Source organism: Gossypium hirsutum, chromosome A01 (assembly GCF_007990345.1).
Source record: "Gossypium hirsutum isolate 1008001.06 chromosome A01, Gossypium_hirsutum_v2.1, whole genome shotgun sequence".
Classification (NCBI taxonomy): domain Eukaryota; kingdom Viridiplantae; phylum Streptophyta; class Magnoliopsida; order Malvales; family Malvaceae; genus Gossypium; species Gossypium hirsutum.
Genome location: NC_053424.1, coordinates 106247667 through 106269593, shown reverse-complemented (window position 1 = coordinate 106269593; position 21927 = coordinate 106247667). Strand labels below are relative to the sequence as shown.

General features: G+C 34.3%; 1 protein-coding gene and 1 non-coding gene across 4 annotated transcripts; both read left to right on the top strand.

Annotated features, from left to right (window-relative positions):
• Positions 1–498: 498 nt before the first annotated feature.
• On the top strand, positions 499–604 carry LOC121206473 (small nucleolar RNA R71). The gene has a single exon (XR_005901510.1). It is a non-coding gene; the product is annotated as a small nucleolar RNA R71 (small nucleolar RNA).
• A 12990-nt stretch (positions 605–13594) lies between these two features.
• LOC107916997 (L-ascorbate peroxidase 3) lies at positions 13595–21002 on the top strand. 3 transcript variants are annotated; one of them, XM_016846387.2, is made up of 10 exons: positions 13596–13787; positions 13980–14104; positions 15606–15655; positions 18306–18371; positions 18452–18500; positions 19438–19520; positions 19602–19681; positions 19765–19867; positions 20407–20536; positions 20627–21002. In XM_016846387.2, the coding sequence occupies exons 1-10, from the start codon at positions 13675–13677 to the stop codon at positions 20629–20631; spliced, it is 804 nt and encodes a 267-aa protein (XP_016701876.1). In that variant the 5' UTR covers positions 13596–13674; the 3' UTR covers positions 20632–21002. The 3 variants fall into 3 exon arrangements, with proteins under 3 accessions (XP_016701874.1, XP_040968252.1, XP_016701876.1); XM_016846385.2 differs by lacking the exon at positions 20407–20536 and having other exon boundaries at positions 13595–13787; XM_041112318.1 differs by lacking the exon at positions 20627–21002 and having other exon boundaries at positions 13595–13787; positions 20445–20537.
• Positions 21003–21927: the final 925 nt, after the last annotated feature.

Genomic DNA, 21927 nt, shown 5'->3' with positions numbered 1-21927 from the left:
AGCCCAGAGGACGTTGTGGTCTTTGATTTCCTTGACCTCCCCATGAAAAATTGGGATGGTTCCTTCAACCTGCATTATAAGTGTTACTATATGGATTGTTTTGAGGTCAAGGATTATTACCCATGTAGTTTAATTGTTCATTATCCATGTTGTGGCCATAAGGTTGGTATTCCGAATAGTTTGTTCCACCGTTACTTGCTTCACACTGCATTACTGAGTGAATCAGTGAAGAACTAAAAAACCATCAATTTTTTATTCAAAAGTTCTACCTGATTAGAGAGCATGGTGACCGAATCAACATTATAAACGCCGGCTTTTTTCATTTGCTTTGTCCTCATTACTTACCACTGATAGTTATTCAGTGACATCTCCTCTATAGACTCATAGGCATCTTCCGATATTTTATTGTTGATGGTTCCACCAGTAGCTGTGTCAACCATTTGCCGAGTCGAAGGATTCAGACCATTGTGAAATGTTTTTACTTGGAGCCAAAGCGGTAACCCATGGTGAGGGCACCTCTCAAAAGGTCCTTGTATCTCTCCCATGCATCGTAGAGTGTTTCTAAATCCATCTGTACAAAAGAAGAGATATTGTTACGTAATTTAGCCGTTTTAGCCGGCGAAAAATATTTTAGTAAACATTTTTCAGTCATTTGTTCCCAAGTAGTAATTGACCCTCGTGGTAACGAGTTCAACCACTATTTAGCTTTGTTCCTCAATGAAAAGGGAAACAACCGAAGACGTATGGCATCATCAGAAATGCCATTAATTTTAAATGTATCGCATAGTTCTAAGAAGTTGGCTAAATGAGCGTTGGGATCCTCATCCTGCAAACCATCAAACTGAACAAATTGTTGTATTATTTGAATAGAGTTAGGTTTTAAATCAAAAGTATTTGCAGCTACAGCAGGTCTAACTATGCTAGATTCAGTTCCTGTTAAAGAAGGTTTAGCATAATCATACATAGTGCGTGGAGCAGGATTTTGATTAACCGCAATTACAGGAGGTAGCTGATTGCCTTGGTTTTCAGCTATCTCTTCGGTTGGGGGTTGAGTATCGTCTTTTTGCTCGTTCTCTGTGTATCTTAAGCTTCGCCTTATTTCTCTTTGGTTTCTACGAACTGTATGATCGATTACTTCATCAAAAAGTAATGGTCCTGACGGGTTTCTTCTAGTCATAAACTATAAAAACCTGCCAAGAGAAAGAAAGAGTAGGTTAATAAATAATAATAATAATAAAATTAAATTAAATTGTAAGAAAAATAAATGGCTAAATTAATAAAAATTGAGCATTCCTAATATCTTAGTTCCCCAGCTGCGGCGCCAAAAACTTGATCGCGTGATTTCGTGATAGGTTTTAAATATTTATAATTACTCGTTCTTAAACTAACTATTATTGCGATGTAGGCAAGTGTACCTATCGAACAGTAGTATGGTTTTAGCAAGACTGGATTGTCGAACCCAAAGGAACTAAAAGTACTAGTAATGATTGTCTTTTTATTATCTAGCCTAAGAATAAAGAGGTTTTGTTTTAATTAACTAATTATCTAAACTAAGAACGCACAGAGAAAAGAATTGGGGAATTGCTTTTGGGAAAAATCGATTGACTTAAGACAATACCTAAAGAAATATCCACCTAGACTTTACTTATTATTCTGGCTTCGAATCGGACGATTTATTCATTCAACTTGTTCCGTAGAGATCCCTAAGTTATGTTATTATCCCTATTCAAGACTAATAATGTAACATTTAAAAATAGGGCCTAGTCGGAATAGTGGTTTTGGGACCACAAATCCGACATCAAAATATTTATTTTATGGTTATTATGAGGCCTAGAATATGAATATATGCATATGTTAAAATTTCACGAAGAAATTCTAAGTATAAGATGTCTAATTGGAATTAAAGACTAAATTGAATAAATTGCAAAACTTGGATTCTAGAAGGAATTTGTATGAAATTGCTTTAGATTATGAATTAGAAGGTTTTGGAGATCAATTTTCCCAAATTCTAAATTTTTGGACAAAAATGGACTTACATGGATGAAATTTTAAAGAAAGTGCATGAGGGCATTTTGGTCATTAGGTATTTTAATGAAATAAAAAGGGAAAAATAAAGCAAAAATATGCTCATCTTCTCCCATACCTGCCGAAATTTGGAGGACACCATAGCTAGGGTTTCTTCAATTTACAAGCTCAATAGTAAGTGCTCCCAAGCCCCGTTTTTCATGTTCTTTGTATTTTTGAAATCCCGGTAACTTGCTCTCTCCATTTCTACGCATATTTCATGCTAGGGTTCATGTTTGAAAATTTACCCATGCATGAGTTGCTTGTATTTTTATGGGTTATGGAGGGATATGAAAGATGAATGTGTATTAAACATCTTTTCCTAGTTGATTTTCATAAGAAACCCTCATAGGGACCATTTTACAAAAGATGTAAATGTGTGGTAGAAATGAGAAAATAATGAAAAATGTGGGTTGCCATAAGAGAGAAAAATGTTCGGTTAGGCTTGGGTAAGATAGAAATTGCATGTGTTTCATTATATGAGCCTAGGGACTAAATCGTAAAGATGTAAAAGGTTAGGGGCAAAACGGTCATTTAGTCCGGAGGTAGGTATTAAACTTGAAATGTGCAATGTGGGGTATTAATGAGTTAATTTTGCTGTTATAGACCCTGAGGAACAAATTCTGGAGGTAAATCATGGTAAATGCAAGGTTTTAGAATAACCGAAACACAATCCCGAAAAGAATACCTGGTAAGTTCGGATAACTTAAAGTAAACCCCTAATATACATAATTGTATGATTTATGAATGCATGATATTTGCATTTATTGATGGTATTAAAATGCATGAAATGCTCCTTTGGTAATGACTTGTTGATAACTGTCTCGGTTGAGGTTAAAAAGGGAATTCGAGAGATAAACCATGTTTTACATGTGAATTGAGATCCTGCATGTGTTGCAGTAAGGATTTAGCCCGGACGGGTAATCCGTGATCTCAAATATGGAAAGAAATCTAGCCCAGACAGGTGTTTCTTGAATGATCGAGCCTCCTGAAGAATATATGTGCACTGGATTTAGCCTGGATGGGTAATGTGAATTGGGTCTGAATTTAGCCTGGACTGGTAATTCAGATCCGAGCTCACTAAGGGATGTTTGTCGTTATAAGGGATTTAGCCTGGACTGGTAATCCCGACATCACCTTACGGGTCCATATAATGGGGTATTTAGCTTGGACTGGTAATTCCGCCATATGATGAGAGGTTCGCGAGAGTGCATATATGTAAATTGATCATTCGTAAGAATTCATGGATAATGGGTATTCCATCGAGATTTCCTAGAAACTCAACGAGATTTACATGGGATATATATATGTGTGAATGAAATGTTGAATGATGAGCTCATCTAGTAAAATTACATGATACGTGATTATGTGACTAACTCATTGATTGAGTGCATGTGATAGGAAATCATTTCATAATGGATGATTTCATGAATTAAGTATGGATGTATGCTAATTACTCAGTAAGTTTACTTTCCGGTTATTCGAGCTTACTAAGCATGAAAATGCTTACCCCCTCTCTTTTTCCTGTTTTACAGAGCTCGAGGACTCATAAAGATTGGAAGACGGTTGGAGAAGCAACACACTATCAACTAGTCAAGCTTTGGTATAAAGACACTTCTATTTTGTTAATGGCATGTATAGGGCTCTGAGTATTTTGTCATATGTGTCATTTGAATTGCCGAATGAAGGCATGTAAAGATGCATTCATCTTTTTGTATAAGGCCATGGAAATTGGCATATTTAAAAGTAGGCTATGATCTGCCTTTATATGCTTGTTTATGCTCTATTATGATGGGTCACTGCAAGTGGCAATGAGTTCAAAAACGAGCCAAATTTTGAATGTGCTACAATCACATAAGAACCCATAAATACTAGATGGGTAATAACCTTTTTGTATGAAACCAATGATACGAGGTTTCTATACAACTATTTTCATTAAGATTATTTACAAGCGTAAAATTATGTTTTCTCTCAAACTTGATAACCACTGGGCACAAGTAGTAGAAAGGGGTGACTAAAGGATTGGAAAATAACCTAATAAAGTCCACATGGTTGGACACACATACGTGTGTCTAGGCCGTGTGTGACACACGGTTCCCTCCCATGGGCGTGTGCTATGGCCGTATTTCCCCTGCACTTAAAATTTTAGCTCAAAGTTGTGCACGGGTAGGCCACACGGGCGTGTGCCATGGCCGTGTTAAAATGACAGTGTCGTCCATGGGCAGGCAGCACGGGCATGTTCCATGGCCGTGTTGATAAGTCAGTGTTGCCCACGATTGAAGGGCATGGGCGTGCCCCAAGATACACGGGCGTGTGAGTCCACACGGCCAACCTACACGGGCGTGTGTCCCTTTATGTTAAGGAAAATTTTTGGAGGAGCCCAAGGTTAATCGAACGTGCCCGTATTTGACCCGCATTACTTTCCGATATGTTATAGGTCTCGAAGGCCTATACAAGGGACGAGATGTTCATGATTGAAAGGTTTTAAATTCAAATGAAATTTTGTGATCCAAGTTAATATACTGAATGTGTAAAGTTCCGGTAATGCCTCGAGCCCTATCCCGGTGTTGGATTCGGGCTAGGAGTGTTACAAAAACGTTTAATCCATAGATTGAATAACCGAGACTTTTCTCTAATTAAAACTCTAGGGTTGCATTAACTCGATCTATAGATCCCCTTATTAGGTTTCACCCTAATCCGGTAAAATCTTATCACCCTATGTTTAGGCGCGCAATCAACTCCGCTTAATTATGACAAATGTACTCTTAGACAGGGTCTATTCCTCCTCTAAATAAGAACATGTCTTGAATCAGTATCCTGGGATATCAAAACAATAATTAAGAACACATAATTAAGAACAAGTTAAATATTTATCATACGATTCAGAAAATAATAACAAGATTCATCTTAGGTTTCATTCCCCTTAGGTATTTAGGGGTTTTAGTTCATAACTAAATAAGAAAACATCTCAGAAGAATAAAGAATACAAAACATAAAGAAAACCCAAAACTCCTGAAGGGAAATTGAGGAGAGATCTTCAGTCTTGATGATGAATCCGGCTTCTGAGATGGATCAATCGGCTTCTTTGGAGTAATTCCTTAATCCCCCTTCTTCATCTCATTTTCTTCCTTCTCTAGGGTGTATTTATAGGCTTTGGAATGCCTAAAAGCCCTCAAAATTAGCCTTTTACGAATTGGACTCAACTTGGGCTCGACAGGGGCACGCCCGTGGCACATGCCCGTGTTCAATTACTTCAGGCCGTGCTCGAACCTGCCAAATTGACACGGCCGTGTGGTCTGCCTGTGTGAGGAGGTCCAGGCCGTGTTGATTTCGTACTTTGGCCTATTTTCTCCGTTTTTGGCCCGTTTCTTGTTCCTTTCGCTCTCTTATGCTATCTTAAGTATAAAACATGAAATTAAAGCATCAGGAGCATCGAATTCACCAATTCTAATGAGAAATCATCCATAAAATGCATTAAACATGGGGTAAAAATATGTATAATTTACGGTTTATCAATGTCTATCACACATCAAACATTCATATCCCTCCATTAAACATCAAAATACAACCGTGTCATACATGAGTCAAATTTCAAACTTGAACCCTAGCTCAAAATAATGGTAGAAATAGCTAGATCGATTGATGACAACTTCAAAAATGTAAAGAATATTAAAAACGGGACTTGGGAGCACTTACAATCAACCTTGAAAATGTTGAAAACCCTAGCTATAGAGCCCTTGCAAGTTTAGGCTAAGGTGGGAGAAGATGGGCAAGATTTTTGCTTGATTTTTCCCTTTTTATTCTTTTATTTACCAAATGACCAAAATGCCCTTAAGGCATTTCTTTCAAATTTTTCCTATTCATGCCCATTTTCGTCCAAAATTTTAGAACTTGGTCAAATTGTTATTTAAGGACCTCTAATTAATAATCTAATGCAATTTCATGCTTGAAGCTTCTACAACACAAGTTTTCAACTTATTCAATTTAGTGCCTAAAGTCGAATTGGACACTTTAGGCATAGAATTTCTTCATGAAAATTTCACACAAACATGCAATCATATCATGGATCATCAAATAATCATAAAATAATTATTTTCATTTTATATTTGTGGTCTCAAAACTACTGTTCCGATTAGACCCTAATTTGAGATGTTATACACACGGTCAAGTGACACGGCCGTGTATCCCCTAATGCTTCTTTAGAAATCAAGTCAGTAGCTTCACACGGCCTAGCACACGGGTGTGTGGCTTGGTCGTGTTGCACAAGTCAGTATACTCATCATTTTTTGAACGGCCTAGCACTCGGCTTGGCACACAGGTGTGTAAAGCCACCTTGAAAGGTACACGGCTTGACACACGGGCATGTGGTCTGGCCATGTGACCCAAGTTAGTAAGTTACGCGGGATCGGACATAGGCTAGGACACAGCCATGTGATCCCATTTCAAATGTCCACACAGCCTGTGACATGGGTGTGTTTCACACGGCCTCTGGCCACGCAGGTGTGTGTCCCCTGCACTTTGGCCACACAGGTGTGTATCCTTTGTACTTTGAAAATTTTCCATGTTTTTCTAAAAATTTCTTAAGTATTCGATTTAGTTTCATACCACTTATAATGTTTTTCTTAAGCCCCGAGGGCTCGTGTTAAGGACTATATGACTGAATTTGAATGACTTTTATTTGGATATGAGAAATGGATATGAATTGTATGATTGTTTAAAGGATAAGTCCGATAATGCTCCGTAACTCTATTCCAATGACGAATATGGGTTAGGGGTGTTACAAAATCGAGTTTGGCATACCTTTTCAAGATCGTTCTGAATCAAAATTGGCGTCATCCAAATTTGCCACAGATTGAAATTTGTGATGCCATCAAACTTATCAATATCAACCTTGTTATTGTCATCTCTGAATCGATTGCATGCGGGAATCGAACTACCTCTAATGTCAAACCCGATTAAGCAACGAACAAGTAAAATAACCTAGAAATTGAAAAGGTTGACACAAATATTTTATGTGGAAAAACCCCTTCGAAGTGAATAAAAAACCACGGGAAAAGATAATTTCACTATAACGGAAAAAACGAAGAGTACAAAGATAGAGATAAAACTAAACCTCGAAACTCAAAATAAGAACCCTCAAAATGTAAACACAAAATTCTCTGAAAATTTGTAAAAGCTAATACCTAAATATGTAATGGGTTAAATATTTTAGGGTAGAAAAATGTCTATTTATAGGCTAAATTCGTAGGTCAAATAATATTAAAATAATCTACCCTAATCAGAGTTCGACTGGGACAAATAATTAGAGTTTGAATGAGACAAATAATCAGAGTTTAACTAGAAGAAGAAAATATAAAAAATTGCATGTCACGTTGCCACGTCGTGATGTGGAGTTTGTATTGTCGAGACGAGGTGGCATAGGATCATCGGGATGGCGTTCTTCTTCTCGTTGTGATGTTGACAGCTCGTTAGGACAAAGAGTTCTTCCTCATTGCAACATCACTCTCTATTCGTGTCCTAATTTGATCGAAATGTGAGGTATTCTCCACAATTCATTAGTTTGTTTAGGCATTAGCATTTGTTTATGAACGAATCTTGATATGAAATTTATTAAATTAAGTTGAACGAGAAGTAGTTAGAATTAAAATAAATATTCAATTACATTTAAATATATTAAAGTAGGTTTTATAAAATTGTTTGTGACTTTGAGAGTCCAAAAGCAAATTATGGCATTATTTTTAAGTAGAAATTAGTTTTTTTTTGTAGTTTATTCTTTTTTCTATTTTATAAGTAGTTTTAAAAAATTGACATATGTGTTTTTTTAATATTTATTTTTAAATATTTTACTATATCTTATAGGATATTTGTCAATTCTTTAACTTTGTTTATGAATAGAAGTGAGTAAAACATGACTCGATTTGAAAAAATCGAAAAACATTTCGAATTTCGAGTTAATCGAATCAAGTTATTCAAGTCAACTCGAATAAATAATTTGAATTACAAGTTTGAATTGAGTTGAATTTTACAATTCTAATAACTCAAATAATTTGAATAACAAATTGGTGTAAATACCCCTTTGGTCCCTATCAATTTTGAAAATGAGCAAATTGGTCTTTTACTCAACAAAAATTAAAAAAAAAATAATTTTAAAAATTCAAAATATTTATAAAAAAATTATAAAATTTATATTTTAAAAAAATCTAAAGAATATATAAAGAAAGTTAAAATTTAAAAAAAATTAAAAATAATAAGTTTGGGATCTAAATAAGTTAATTAATGATTCAAGTTTATCATATTAAAATATTTATTGTTTGTTTTGAAAAAGTTTTCAAATATATATGATTTTAAATTTATGTGCTTCAATATAGAATTAGTTATATTGTAACAAGATTTTAATTTGACATGTTTAATTTTTTAATTTAACTCAAACAACTTTACTTGATTCAATTTAACTCGAATTTTTATTGTACTTTACTCGATTCGAAAAATTTCAAATTGAGTTAAGAAGATAAAATAAGACTCGTTAACTTAATTAATTTAAATTTTTTTACTCGATTCGATTTGACTTAACACTTATCTTTATTTATGAAATCTAAAAAATCACGGAACTTAGAAAGTAGATATAGCTATCATAATAAGTATACATCTTTGCTCTTAGCTATCAACCATTAATCTAAAAAAGAATGAGAAGAGAACCAGAAATTTCATTACAAAAAATAATTTTGTTTAGGCTATAGTTAATTAATTCGACTGTTCAATACTAGCATCTGAAGTAGAATTATGATTAATTATTTCAATTATTTAATCAACACAAATCATACATTTCCATTCAGAACTAAATTATTTAATTCGAACAGTTGTTTACAAAGACACAAAAACTCAAACATTTAATTTGAAATTTTATTTATTTTCATTTTCTACGGATTAATTAATTAATTAGCTATATTAAGTAGAATTTTTGCACCCAAATCTATAAACTCCATTATTAATTAAATTTTTTTTCATCTTAATTTTTTATCTTCAAAAAATTTGGTACGTTGTTCCTTGCCTTTTTTTACTCAATTTGCTCGTCTAATGAATTGGGTTTTTTTTCTTTTTTTTCTCAGGGTCTCTTGCTTGTCACAAGAACAATGCACCAATGCTTTCACGACTTGAGGTAATATCTTGACTATAATCTTTCTACCTTGCTTCTGCTTTAATAATATTAAATGTAGTAATAAAAATTCTTGTAATATCTTCTCTTTTTTTTAAAATTATTTATTTCTTTCCTTTTATTTTGCTTAATAATATCCCTTTCTAATTTTTTCTCAAATTATTTATTTCTTCTCTTTTTTTAAATTATTTATTTCTTCCCTTTTGTTTTGCTTAATAATATCCCTTTCTAATTTTTTCTCAGTCCCACTAATTCTCTCTTTTTTTTCCTCTTTCACTCTATGTCTATTTTGTGAATATTTTTATTATCTTTACAAGTTATAATAAACAGATAACAGTATTTGTTAGGATCGTCCCGAATAAGCAACGAACAAGTAAAAATAGTAGAAGAAATTGAGAAGATGAACACACAAATTTAACGTGGAAAAACCCCTCAAAAGAGGATAAAAAACCACGGGCAAAGATAATTTTACTATAATGGCAAAAGAATGAAGAGTACAAAAGATGGAGATAAAAACTAAACCCCGAAAACCCGAAAAACAAAGAACCCTCAAACGTAAACACAAAATTCTCTGAATGTGTTATGAGTTCTAATCTAATGGGTGTCTCTTAATTCTAAGATTGTAAAGGAGCCTATTTATAGGCTAAATTAGTAAGTCAAATAAACTATACTAATAAATGCTAAATATATTATACTAATAAATACTAAATCTTCTAGAAAGAAAATATATTTTTGTTTAACTTGACTTGCAAGCAATCTCTTAGAATTTGGGTCACACAATTCTAACAATCTCCACCTTGACACGAATTCTTTCAATGCCATCTTTGCCAAAACCCGCCACGGGCCTATCTTGAACTATGCAGGGAATTAACTGAGTCGAATCTATGCTTAGAAGCTGGAAGACTTCTAGCCTTCGACTTGTGCACTGCCAAATCAAAACTAACCCGGGTCTGATTTTCACGAATACAGTGCCCTAACTTTTCAAAACCTGCATCCAAAAGAGAACCTCTCTTCAACGAAACGGTCATACCTTTTTCCTTCCTATGACCAAGTTGCCTCCGCTTCAAATGAGTTGACTTTGACTCCGTAACGGACGAGGGACGTCCGATTTCACCGGTCACTATAGAACCTTCCAGAATATAAAGACTGCCGGTTCTTTTACCTTTTAACAAAACGAGAGCTCCACGAGATACTTTAATGTCGCTCGACTCGATGTTGATTCTGCATCCTTTCAAGTCTAAAATACTCAAGGAGATGAGATTCTTTCGTAAATCAGGTACATACCTGACATCTGAGAGTGTCCTAATCGTCCCATCGTGTATCCTAATTTTAACAGTACCAATACCGATTATTTTACTAGATGAATCGTTTCCCATGTGCACAACTCCACCTTCAACTGAATTGTATGTGGAGAACCATTCTCTATTGGGACACATGTGGAAAGAACATCCTGAATCTAGGATCCACTCAGACGTAAGCTTGGAGTTATCGCTCGTTGACACTAACAAGAAATCATCACCGCCTTCATCGACCAAATTAGCACCAGCTACATCTTCCTCGTTACTCTCAGCAGCTCTTTTATTTCGCAGTTTATAACAATCTGCTTTGACGTGACCTAACTTTTTGCAATAGCGACACCTTTTGTCTCGTTTCTTTGATGCTACCAAAACGGAAGCTTGTCTATCTGCTTTGCTATTCAAATCAAACTCATTGTCGAGTTTGTCTCTACTCAACAAATGACCCTTCACATCTTCGAACGAGAGTTTGTCTCTGCCATAAATCAGGGTCTCCCTGAAAGACTTGTATGAAGAGGGTAAAGAGCACAATAATAGCATAGCTTGATCTTCATCGTCAATATGAACTTCAACGTTCTTTAAATCATTTAAAAGAGTAATGAATTGACTGATGTGATCTTTAAGAAGCTCACATTCGTTCATGCGAAACGTAAATAGACGTTGTTTCAACACTAAACGGTTAGCCAGAGACTTAGTCGCATAAAGAGTTTCTAACCTTTTCCACAAGGCGAATGAGGTCTTCTCCATCAATACCTCCTGCAATACTGTATTCGCGAGGCACAACTGGATTGCAGACAAGGCCTTTTCATCAAGCTCTTCCCATTCTGTTTGATTTAGATTCTCAGGCTTTTTCCCTGTAACAACCTTTTTCAAGCCATTTTGAACTAGAATTGCCATCATCCGAACTTGCCACAGATTGAAATTTGTCTCACCATCGAACTTCTCAATTTCAAACCTTGTTGCTGCCATCTCTGACCAGGCTGATCTATGAAAGTTAAACTAGCTCTGATACCACTTGTTAGGATCGTCCCGAATAAGCAACGAACAAGTAAAAATAGTAGAAGAAATTGAGAAGATGAACACACAAATTTAACGTGGAAAAACCCCTCAAAAGAGGATAAAAAACCACGGGCAAAGATAATTTTACTATAATGGCAAAAGAATGAAGAGTACAAAAGATGGAGATAAAAACTAAACCCCGAAAACCCGAAAAACAAAGAACCCTCAAACGTAAACACAAAATTCTCTGAATGTGTTATGAGTTCTAATCTAATGGGTGTCTCTTAATTCTAAGATTGTAAAGGAGCCTATTTATAGGCTAAATTAGTAAGTCAAATAAACTATACTAATAAATGCTAAATATATTATACTAATAAATACTAAATCTTCTAGAAAGAAAATATATTTTTGTTTAACTTGACTTGTAAGCAATCTCTTAGAATTTGGGTCACAAAATTCTAACAGTATTTATTGTCACTGAAACTCCACCAGCTATCGATAGCTTCTCATGGAAAGTAGGTGACTCTTCGTCTCTTTTTTTAAGAGTATTTCAAAATAATAAATAATTCACGAGTCAATTTGGAGCCATATTATTTCAAATTTTTTATTTATTTTCTATTATTTATTAAGTCTTCATTCTTAAAAGTTTTTATCAACTATTATAATACGTTTTTCAATATTATTTATACATGTAGTCTTATTTACGTCAATTGAGACCCTTTTTAAACTTGAAATTTTTTTTAGACTCTTCTCAAAATATAGGAGACAAAACTCATATGTGGACAATATATTCTATCTAAGGTTCGAATCAAACTCCCCTCGACAAACTCGTTTAAAAACCCTACTCTTTTTTATGGCTTCTATAATTTTCTTTTGTCAGAGTATAATTGAAAAAAATGTTATGTCATTGACTTGCACACGTCTTAAATGAGTTCTATCACACGAAACCGCTGCTCTCAGCCTCAGGCTCTCAACGTGACCAAACAAACCACAATATCTCATCCATTTCACTGGCTTAGCTTCTCTTTTGAAATCCCAAAAAGACAAACACAAAAGATAGATGGTTAATTATATCAAAGGTCCTGAAAGTATTATTTACATTCTAAATTGGTTTCTAAATTTCAAAATATTCTAATTAAATCCTTTCAATATCAGAATTTATCATCCAAGTCCTTCCATCAACATTACTGTCAATTCAGATGATAAATGCAATTGGAATATAACATGAAGCATATTTAAAACAAGTTATTTAAATTGTAAATGTGTGTATATGTATAGTATGGATAACTTAAATATGACATGTTAAAAAATGGTTTTAATAAAATTTATGATGTCTTTTTCTTCTACATGTCTGATCTAAATTGTCTATGCAATGAATATATGTGTGTTTACAATTTGATCAACAGTGTCTTAAACATACTCCATATCTAACTTGAGTTGACATTCAATATTTGAGGTAATGACTACACTGAAGGAAGGAGTTAATTGATATGACATGATACTTTAAGGACTCAATTAGAATGTTTTGAAGTTTAAAAATCAATTTAGAATTTAAATCATAATTTGAGGATGCCTAGTGCAATTAATCCAAAAGAAAATTAATAAAATTAATAAATCATAAATTTAACCCTTAAAATTTACTGTTTTTATCCACACTCGATCCTATTTTTTTCTCACTTGAATTTTCGATTTTCAAAATCTAATCAAATTACTTTTTTGATGAACAAGTTGAATGAATTATCGTGTTATTTTATGTGTAGTTGATAAAAATTTTAAAAAGAATTATTAGCATCATGATTTTATTTTATTTTTTAAAATCAATGCCTAAAATAAAAGGATAAAAAAAGAATTAGAGTGAAAGTAATAAAAAGAATAAACTTATAGGCAGGAATGGCGCTTAGGGGCAGGGGACTTCGCCCCCTCAAAATAGTAATTTATATTTTAGTCCCTTAAAGTTTTAAAAATTATAAATTAATCTAATAATAAATATATATATATTAGACTTCAAAAATAAAAAAATAATTTAATCCCTTTAAAATTTTAAAATACCAACCACGTAGCAAAAATAATAAAACACCATTATATTACCTGATTTTCGGGGGAAAGCCTAACTAAATCAGTTGACAGTTAGATACACTGAAAAGTGAAGAGAGTAAGCTTACAATGGCGTTTCCTGTTGTCGATACCGAGTACCATAAGGAGATCGAGAAAGCTCGTCGCGACCTCCGCGCTCTTATCGCCTTCAACAACTGCGCTCCTATCATGCTTCGCTTAGCGTATTTCTTCTTCTTCTTTCTCTCTTTCTTGGAAAGCGCAACAAGCATAATAAGAAGAAAATTGAATTCAGCAGAGATAGTTCAGAAAGACCAGACAAACCCGAAATAAGAATCAAAAGAATACGATTATTTGAGTGCAAATGATAAATTCTCCGTTTTATTTGATTGATTTTCCGTTTTCTTTTGTTGAAGGTGGCACGATGCAGGGACTTACGATGTTAGCACCAAGACCGGTGGACCAAATGGCTCCATAAGGAATGAAGAAGAGTACTCTCATAGCTCCAATAACGGCTTGAAAATCGCTATTGATTTCTGTGGTCAGACTGATTTTTATTCTTTTTTTTTTTTTTTGCTTTTTCCATTTTATAGTTCTTTAATCCAAATATCTTACCATGAAATTCGCGTTAATGTTTATGGATTAACTTTGTAATCTTAATTGATTTCCAATGCAATAGTTGACTCAGTTAACATGAATAGCTTTGAATCGATAGGTGCTTTAACTACTATTAATAGACCTTTTTTAAGGATGTATTCTTGCGAGAATTTCAAGATTGAGAAAAATATGGATGACTTATTTCAACATATTTTCTTTTTGGTATGGTACTTCAACATAATTTTAGTATTGTTATTTTGTTCTCAGTATTGAAGTTTAAAAAACGTCAAAGGCGACTTTTTACCTTCGCTTTTTTATTTTTTTTATTTTATTATTAACAAAAATGTAAAGACAATCAAATAGGAAATGAACCTAGCATATTTGATTAAAGGGGCATGTAACAAACTTTTAGAATCAATTATTGAGTTCTTAGATTTCACTACTCTAGATCTTATACGGTAATGACTCTAATTTTAAACCAACTAGAAATATAAGTAAACTTGCTATGGTCAATGTTACTCGGACTCAGGTATAGTGTCGAATACGAGTATGTATCCGACATGGGTATGATTAGTTTTTCTAAGTTTTTCCATGTATTTGAAGGATTCTCAAAGGTTATATCCTCGAATTACAAGGGTGCTTCATGAAAAATGAAGAGTCCAAGCACCATAAGCTATGGCTTCTAGTTCATTCATTTTGATAGAGACATTTCAGGATCTGCAATGCTGAAAGGGGGTTCTTTCTTCTTTGTTTAAAAGGTGGACTTAGCATGTCGGGGACTGTTGCTGGTGTAAGATTTAACAACATAATTACTTGCTTCAAAATTTCACATGCGTGCATGACATGATTGCTAGACAGGGAGTATGGAAGATCTGCATTAATATAAGTGTAGTTCATTGTAATACAATCTATATGCTTATTTTGCAAAAAGGGAAGATACTATAGGTTCAAAAAAATTGGGCCATCTTATTCTGTTCTAACCATGTAAGATTGAGCTCGTGCAGCTAAGTTAGGTTTGAGCCCCTTGAAGTTTAGTTGGTCCTTTGTTTGTTGCCTTGGATGGCAAAGAACAATATCTTTTTAGGTGAACTTCTATTGTCTGATAGTAAGTTAACTACTCCTTTAGATTGCATGGTAGAAATATGTCAATCACCAAAAGTATTTCGTGCCAAGTTTGTTCCAGCTTCTATCCAAATCTGACTTGCTAACAAGTATTTGAATAGACGCATACACACTTACACATATATTAGTATATCTCTATCTTCACATGTTTTGTATATTATTTTATGTTAGAATATACATCTATAAACTAAAACAGGTTTTATTTTTTATTTATTTTTTTATTCTGGGCACTTCACTGCTTCGGCTAGCTGCTTGACGTATTACTCTTCAGCAACCGCAAGCCCATTTTCACAGTTGCTAATTATTTTCTTTACACATTTTAGAGGAAGTGAAGGCTAAACATCAAAAGATCACATATGCAGACCTATACCAGGTGATTACAGAGTTGAAAGAGTTAACACGCATTTTATTTGACATTTCATTGCATCATGGTGAATTAAAAAAGTATCCTCTTTGTTATATTTGATTTTATAGAAAGAATCCTGAAATGAAATTAAAAATCAGAACTATAGCAATAAGAAATCATGATGATGTTGTGGAAGGAAGTTCTTAAACCAAATTTCTCTAAATCTTTTGCCTTCTAAAGGATAACATTACATGCTTCGTGCGACTGGGCTTACATGAAAAAGGGCTCTGTTTCTCTTCTGCTACTAGACTGCTAAGGAAATAAAGAAACATTTTACATACTGATTGGATAGAAAAAAGTGAATCTAAAATCCTTGGTGAAGTTGGAGGCAAAGTTTTGTGTGTAGATCCCGCGAAATAGGATTATATTCACTGTAAAATAAAACTAGCTTTTAGCTAGGCTAAACGATATGCCTCGTACAATTGTTTTAATACATATCTTAGACAATTAGATACTAAGATGATTACTGGTGCTTAACTAGCTACTAATTCTAGCATGGTGTTAATAGTTGTAGAAGAAAAAAAAAAGTTGTATATTTGGTTAAATTTATTAAATGTAGAAAGCTAGTTAGAATTGAATCCCAAACTGTGTATGAAATTACTTGAGAGGTGTTGTAGATTTTGAGAATGTTTGTGTTATGCGTCTTAGCGTAGGATCTAGTCACAGGTCTAGACGAGAAAGAATTCTTGCTTCTTCATATGATTACTCAAAAGGCAAATTCGTCCTTAACTAAACCCCCTCTCAAAATAACGTTTCTTTTGATAGAATAATTACTTACCTCTTTATTTCATAGACGGTTAGTAACAAAGGAAAGAGTCTTAATTGACATAAAATAGAATTCCTAAATTAGAGTTTATGAAGGAAGCAAAAACCTAATATATTAGATAAAATAAGTAAAACTAAAACTCTTAGTAAAACCTAATATAATAAATAAATAAAACTAAAAACTCCTATTGCAATTAAAGCGTCCATATCATTACTCCCCTTCTTAGAATTGAGCTTGTCCTCTAGCTTAAATTCATAATAAACTTCAGAACTTATCCAAAATCATCTATCTCATCATCATCTTGCTTGTCTTCAACATCTGGTACTTCTATCCAAAATAACCTTTTACATTTGTGTCCTATGGAATAAGACTCGTCACAATTATAACACAACCCTTTAGCCCTTCTTTCCGCCATTGCTATCCGTGTCAATCTCTTAATAAATGGTGCAGAAAAACCTATTTTGTTGTTGTTCCTTGTTGGTTCTATTGTTTGTCCCCCTCCCTTTGCAATGTTCTTAGTTGTTGGAAGGATTGAATTGTTGTCAGTGTTTTGGGAAGTTGGCCAATTCAGCATGGCTCGAGATAACAGTTTGGAAGAGACATTTTGTTTACGTTCCAATGTTCGAGCCATATTCATTGCAACTCTAAGGTTTTCTGGTTGTTGCATCTCAATATCAATTCTAAGTTCCTCTATCAACCCGGCAGTAAAAAGGTTTACTTGTTGTTGAGGTTTAAGATCAGTAGTCCTAGCCAATAGTGATTGAAATTGACGTTGATATTCCTCTACAGTCCCAGTTTGTTTCAAGTTGGCAAGTTTTCCCAAGGGGTTATTACTCATAGATGGCCCAAACCTTACATGACAACACTCTTTGAAACGCCTCCAATCAAGATTTGCCTCTTCTTCTTCCATTTGATCAAACCACAATTGTGCCTCTCCTAAAAGATGGAATGATGCTAAGTTTACTTTGTCTTCTTTGTTAGTTCGTTGATTGCCAAAAAAAATTTCGCATCTTTTCAACCACCCTAAAAGATCTCCAACACCATCATAAGTGGGAAATTCCATCTTAGAGTATCGTGGCACCCTGCACCCACTGTGTTGCAAGTCTAAATTCCTTTTCCTGCCTCCGCTACTGCCCCGTTCTTCATTATTCTTCTCTAAATCTCCTTTCGTTATCTTTTGGACCGAAAGAGATAATATTGCCATCTGCTCCTCTAATGCTTGTTGCCTTGTAGCCATTTGTTCCATGAAAGCCTCCAGCTTGGCTGTCAAAGTCTTTTCGTCACCCATGACAGTTGGCTTTGATACTAAGTTGTTATGCGCCTTGGCGTAGAATCTAGTCACAGGTCTAGACGAGAAAGAATTCTTGCTTCAACCTATGGTTACTCAAAAGGCATATTCGTCCTTAACTGAACCCCCTCTCAAAAAAACTTTTCTTTTGATAGAATAATTACTTACCTCTTTATTTCATATTGGCAGCATTTTATAGACTATTAATAACAAAGGAAAGAGTCTTAATTGACATAAAATAGAATTCCTATTGCAATTAAATTAAGTAAAACTAAAACTAAAACGAAAACTAAAACTAAAACTAATATAATAGATAAATTAAGTAAAACTAAAACTCTTAGTAAAACCTGATATAATAAATAAATAAAACTCCTATTGCAATTAAAGCGTCCATATCAGTTTGCTGCACTGAAGAAGCAACGCTCTGATTCTTAATAACATGTTTTTGTATGCCATACCAAGCAATTACTGCACTTAGATTAAAATTTAAATCCAAAGTTGTTGACTATGTTCTGGATGATGAATGATCCATAATTGTGTTGTTTTCAACTTTTCGTTTTCAGCTTGCAGGAGTTGTTGCTGTTGAAGTCACTGGAGGTCCTACTATTGACTTTGTACCAGGAAGAAAGGTATGTTATACTGGCCTATCATTCCCTACAAAGGTCGTTTCCTGTTTATTTAATCTGATTAACTATGACGTGTTTAATAGGATTCAGACATTTGTCCGAAGGAAGGGCGACTTCCAAATGCTACAAAAGGTAACACAGGTTTCTGAAGCCATCAATGAAACAAAAAATTTGAATCTTTTATTCCCCCTACCTTGTAGCTTTAAATTCCGAGTAATTAGGCAACTTGAGTATTTGCAAAATTTGGTACTTACGACAATCTATCTAAGATATCTGGTCATATCTTTGCAGCTTTTAAAATTCTTTTAGTATGTGTTTATTTAAACTAGATGGAAGAGATAGAACTGAAGGAATTTGGAACCAAACCAACAATTCTATATTGCTAGTATTTGTGTTACCTCAGTCCTTGTTATGTTCTCTGTTTTTTATAGTTCTACTAAACTAAATATGAACTTTATATGATATATTCTACCGAACTAAAAATGAGCTTCATCGAATATGTTATGAATTGGTTGTCATCATTAACCTCTTTGATAGAAAAGGTCATGTATTCTAATCATTTAGTGCTTTCAGTTTATTCGAGTAAAACTGCTCCCTAAGAGTTCTTAGTGTGGCTGGAGAATAGGTTTCTCTTAACAGATCCTAAGATCATCCCTGTGCTACCTATTTTTCTCTCACAACTTGGATCTTGCACTATAAATTATGTTGATTGGAAAATAAATGTCTGAATTGAGATTGTTGATTAAAGGTTCATTGCTCCCTTTTGGGAGGTAAAAATTCCAAAACTACTGTTTTTCTTTTACTTCGGTAATGAGTTGTGGAGTTCATGGTAATCAATTGTTGTACTTAATAGGGTATCAGTGGAATTCATGGTATTCAACTGTTTCCCGTAATAGGGTATCAGTGGAAACCATATTACATGATTAATCCATCAGTTCAGCGAACAATTTCAATATCTCCTTCTACATGTTATCATCTTACAATTAAATGCATATATGATCTTATCTTTCTAATTTATGAAGTTGTAGATGCTAAATTTAGCTTTTCCTTTTGTGGGTCCTGGTTTTAGGTGCTCCTCATCTGAAGGACATCTTTTATCGTATGGGTCTATCTGGCAAGGATATTGTGGCATTATCTGGCGGTCACACCCTGGTACTTGGATGTTCTTTTCTATTCCCGGCTTTGTTGGTTATAGTTTAACATCAAAGTTTTGTGTTGTTTTTGGTGTTACAGGGAAGGGCTCATCCAGAGAGATCAGGTTTTGATGGCCCTTGGACCAATGAACCACTGAAGTTTGATAACTCTTACTTCGTGTAAGATTAAATCCAACTAGTTGGCTATTAGATTTCCTTCTTACTCAGGATACATATGAAGCCATTTGATATTACTATGCCAGGGAGCTGCTAAAAGGGGAATCAGAAGGGCTATTGAAGCTTCCAACAGACATAGCTTTGATGGATTACCCTGAGTTCCGAGAGTATGTAGAGCTCTACGCAAAGGTAAAACTACAACTAGGTGGCTGCCAATTGTCTAGCATAAACATCATTTTATTTTTTATTGTTTGTTCATTGCATGTTCATCATTTTATGAGGCCTCTTTGAGACATTATTTAATAATACTTATGCCTAATTATTTTCCTTGTTACTTTGCAATGATGATATTTTATTGCCCGAGTGCTTAATATGGTTTTATATCTGATTTGTGGTAGACCTTGTTCTTGGTAGAACTTGATGTTTCTTTTACTGTTCTGTTTGAGCCACTTGTGCACTGGTAGAAATGTCCTAATCTTACCTAGAGCCTATCTTGCATACCTACTTGAAATTATTAGATTAAGGTTGAACCAATATTTGAGCGGGTAATTATTTCATCTAACTGGTTCAACCTTGCTTCAAGTGGGGTTTGCAATAAGGACACTTTGCTTACCACTTACTAGCATGATTCTAGCCTGTGCTTTTAAATTAGCAATTAGTTGTGTATATATGATGTTTCTGCGTGACTCTAGTCTAATGTTAGCCAAATTGGGTGAAACACTGTCTAGTGCCAACCGCTATCAACGAGCTGTAGGCATCTTTTCAGGTGGACAAAGAGATTATGCAAATTAATATGTTTTCAGTACGTGGTTAAATTGATTAAAGTGGTTTGTCGGCATCATCCAATGCTCGATTATGGTATTCTCTTTAATTAAGCTATTATTACCCCTTTGAATCCTTTTACTTATATTATATGCATACTCCTACAACCTTCATGGTATTTGGCAGGATGAGGATGCATTCTTTAGAGATTATGCAGAATCTCATAAGAGGCTTTCAGAACTTGGGTTTGATCCTAGTTCCTCTCGATCCAATCCGGTTGCAAAGGACAGCATCATATTGGCACAGAGTGCCGTTGGGGTTGCGGTTGCCGCAGCCGTTGTGATCGTTAGCTACATTTATGAGGTTGGCAAAAGAATGATGTGAAGCTAGTTTACTCAAGTCGTTGTAGAACAAAACATGCATTATAATTATTCCATTGTCAGATTAGCAGAACTTTAGCCCAATAATCTGGCTAGCTATTTATGTAAAAGATGAACATACAAAAGTTGTCCCATTTGAACAAAATAACAAACACAAAGATGACGCCCCTGATCCACTTCAATCCATGACATTTATGTTACAAACCCTTTCTGTTGTTGCTTTTATTTTCATGTTGTTTCAACTGGAAACGAGCCACCACTTCCCTGGCAGGAGGGAGGGGCCAATAATGAAAACAAGGACCGCAAGTTGCAACCAGGTCTGCACTGCCTGTATGGATAATTACACGAAAAATAAAGGGAAATTGAGGTAAGGTGTGAAGTTTGGACATCTGAAACAGACCTTCCACTAAGGTTAAAAGAGTCCCACATGGTGGGGGCAGCCAAAAGGTAGGTAGGTAGGTAACGTAAGGGTCTAGAGCCACTTTTTGGACAGCTCTTCTTATTCATAAAGTTTTTGTTCAAACTCAATACCTAAGCACATGATATCCACGTTCTGCTGTGATGGTCACCACAATCTGATTATTGCAATCCTTAACCTAAACCCCTTACCCCATTTTTAGGACCTTAACCAATCATGTAGTTATAAAATTAAAATCCCTATCAATTTTTTATTTTATTTTTAAATTCTCTTTTGTTTGGGGGTTTGTTAATAATCAAACAATTCTGAATTCTCTTTTAGGAGTCTTATCTTTTAAAGTCATAGGACAGTCGGTCATGTGGTTGTGCGGTGTGGGAGATTGGGATTGCTTGGGTTAGGAAAATGACTTGGTTAAAAAGCCAACCTAACTGATTGCGATCATGATGTGCGCCGTCTGATTGAAACAGGTTAGGCACCATTCAATTAATGCGTGTAGGTAAATGTTTTGATCCATCATTTTTTAGCCCATTCTTAATTTTCTTTTTTCCCCTTATGATGTAAAATTCAATTTGTTGTTTGTTCAAACGTTGAGAAACAAAACAAAATGGATAAGCATAGGTGGGTTTTTAGTTAAAAATAAAGATAATAAAAGTAGAAAAAAAATAAAAATCTTAAATGGTGACCCTGTC

Bases quoted from the DNA above. Each gene is read 5' to 3' on its own strand.
- LOC107916997 (XM_016846385.2), top strand. From the start codon at position 13,675: ATGGCGTTTCCTGTTGTCGATACCGAGTACCATAAGGAGATCGAGAAA. The intron at 13,788-13,979 runs GTATTTCTTCTT...CTTTTGTTGAAG, and splicing joins CCTATCATGCTTCGCTTAGC to GTGGCACGATGCAGGGACTT. The intron at 19,521-19,601 runs GTACTTGGATGT...TTGGTGTTACAG, and splicing joins TATCTGGCGGTCACACCCTG to GGAAGGGCTCATCCAGAGAG.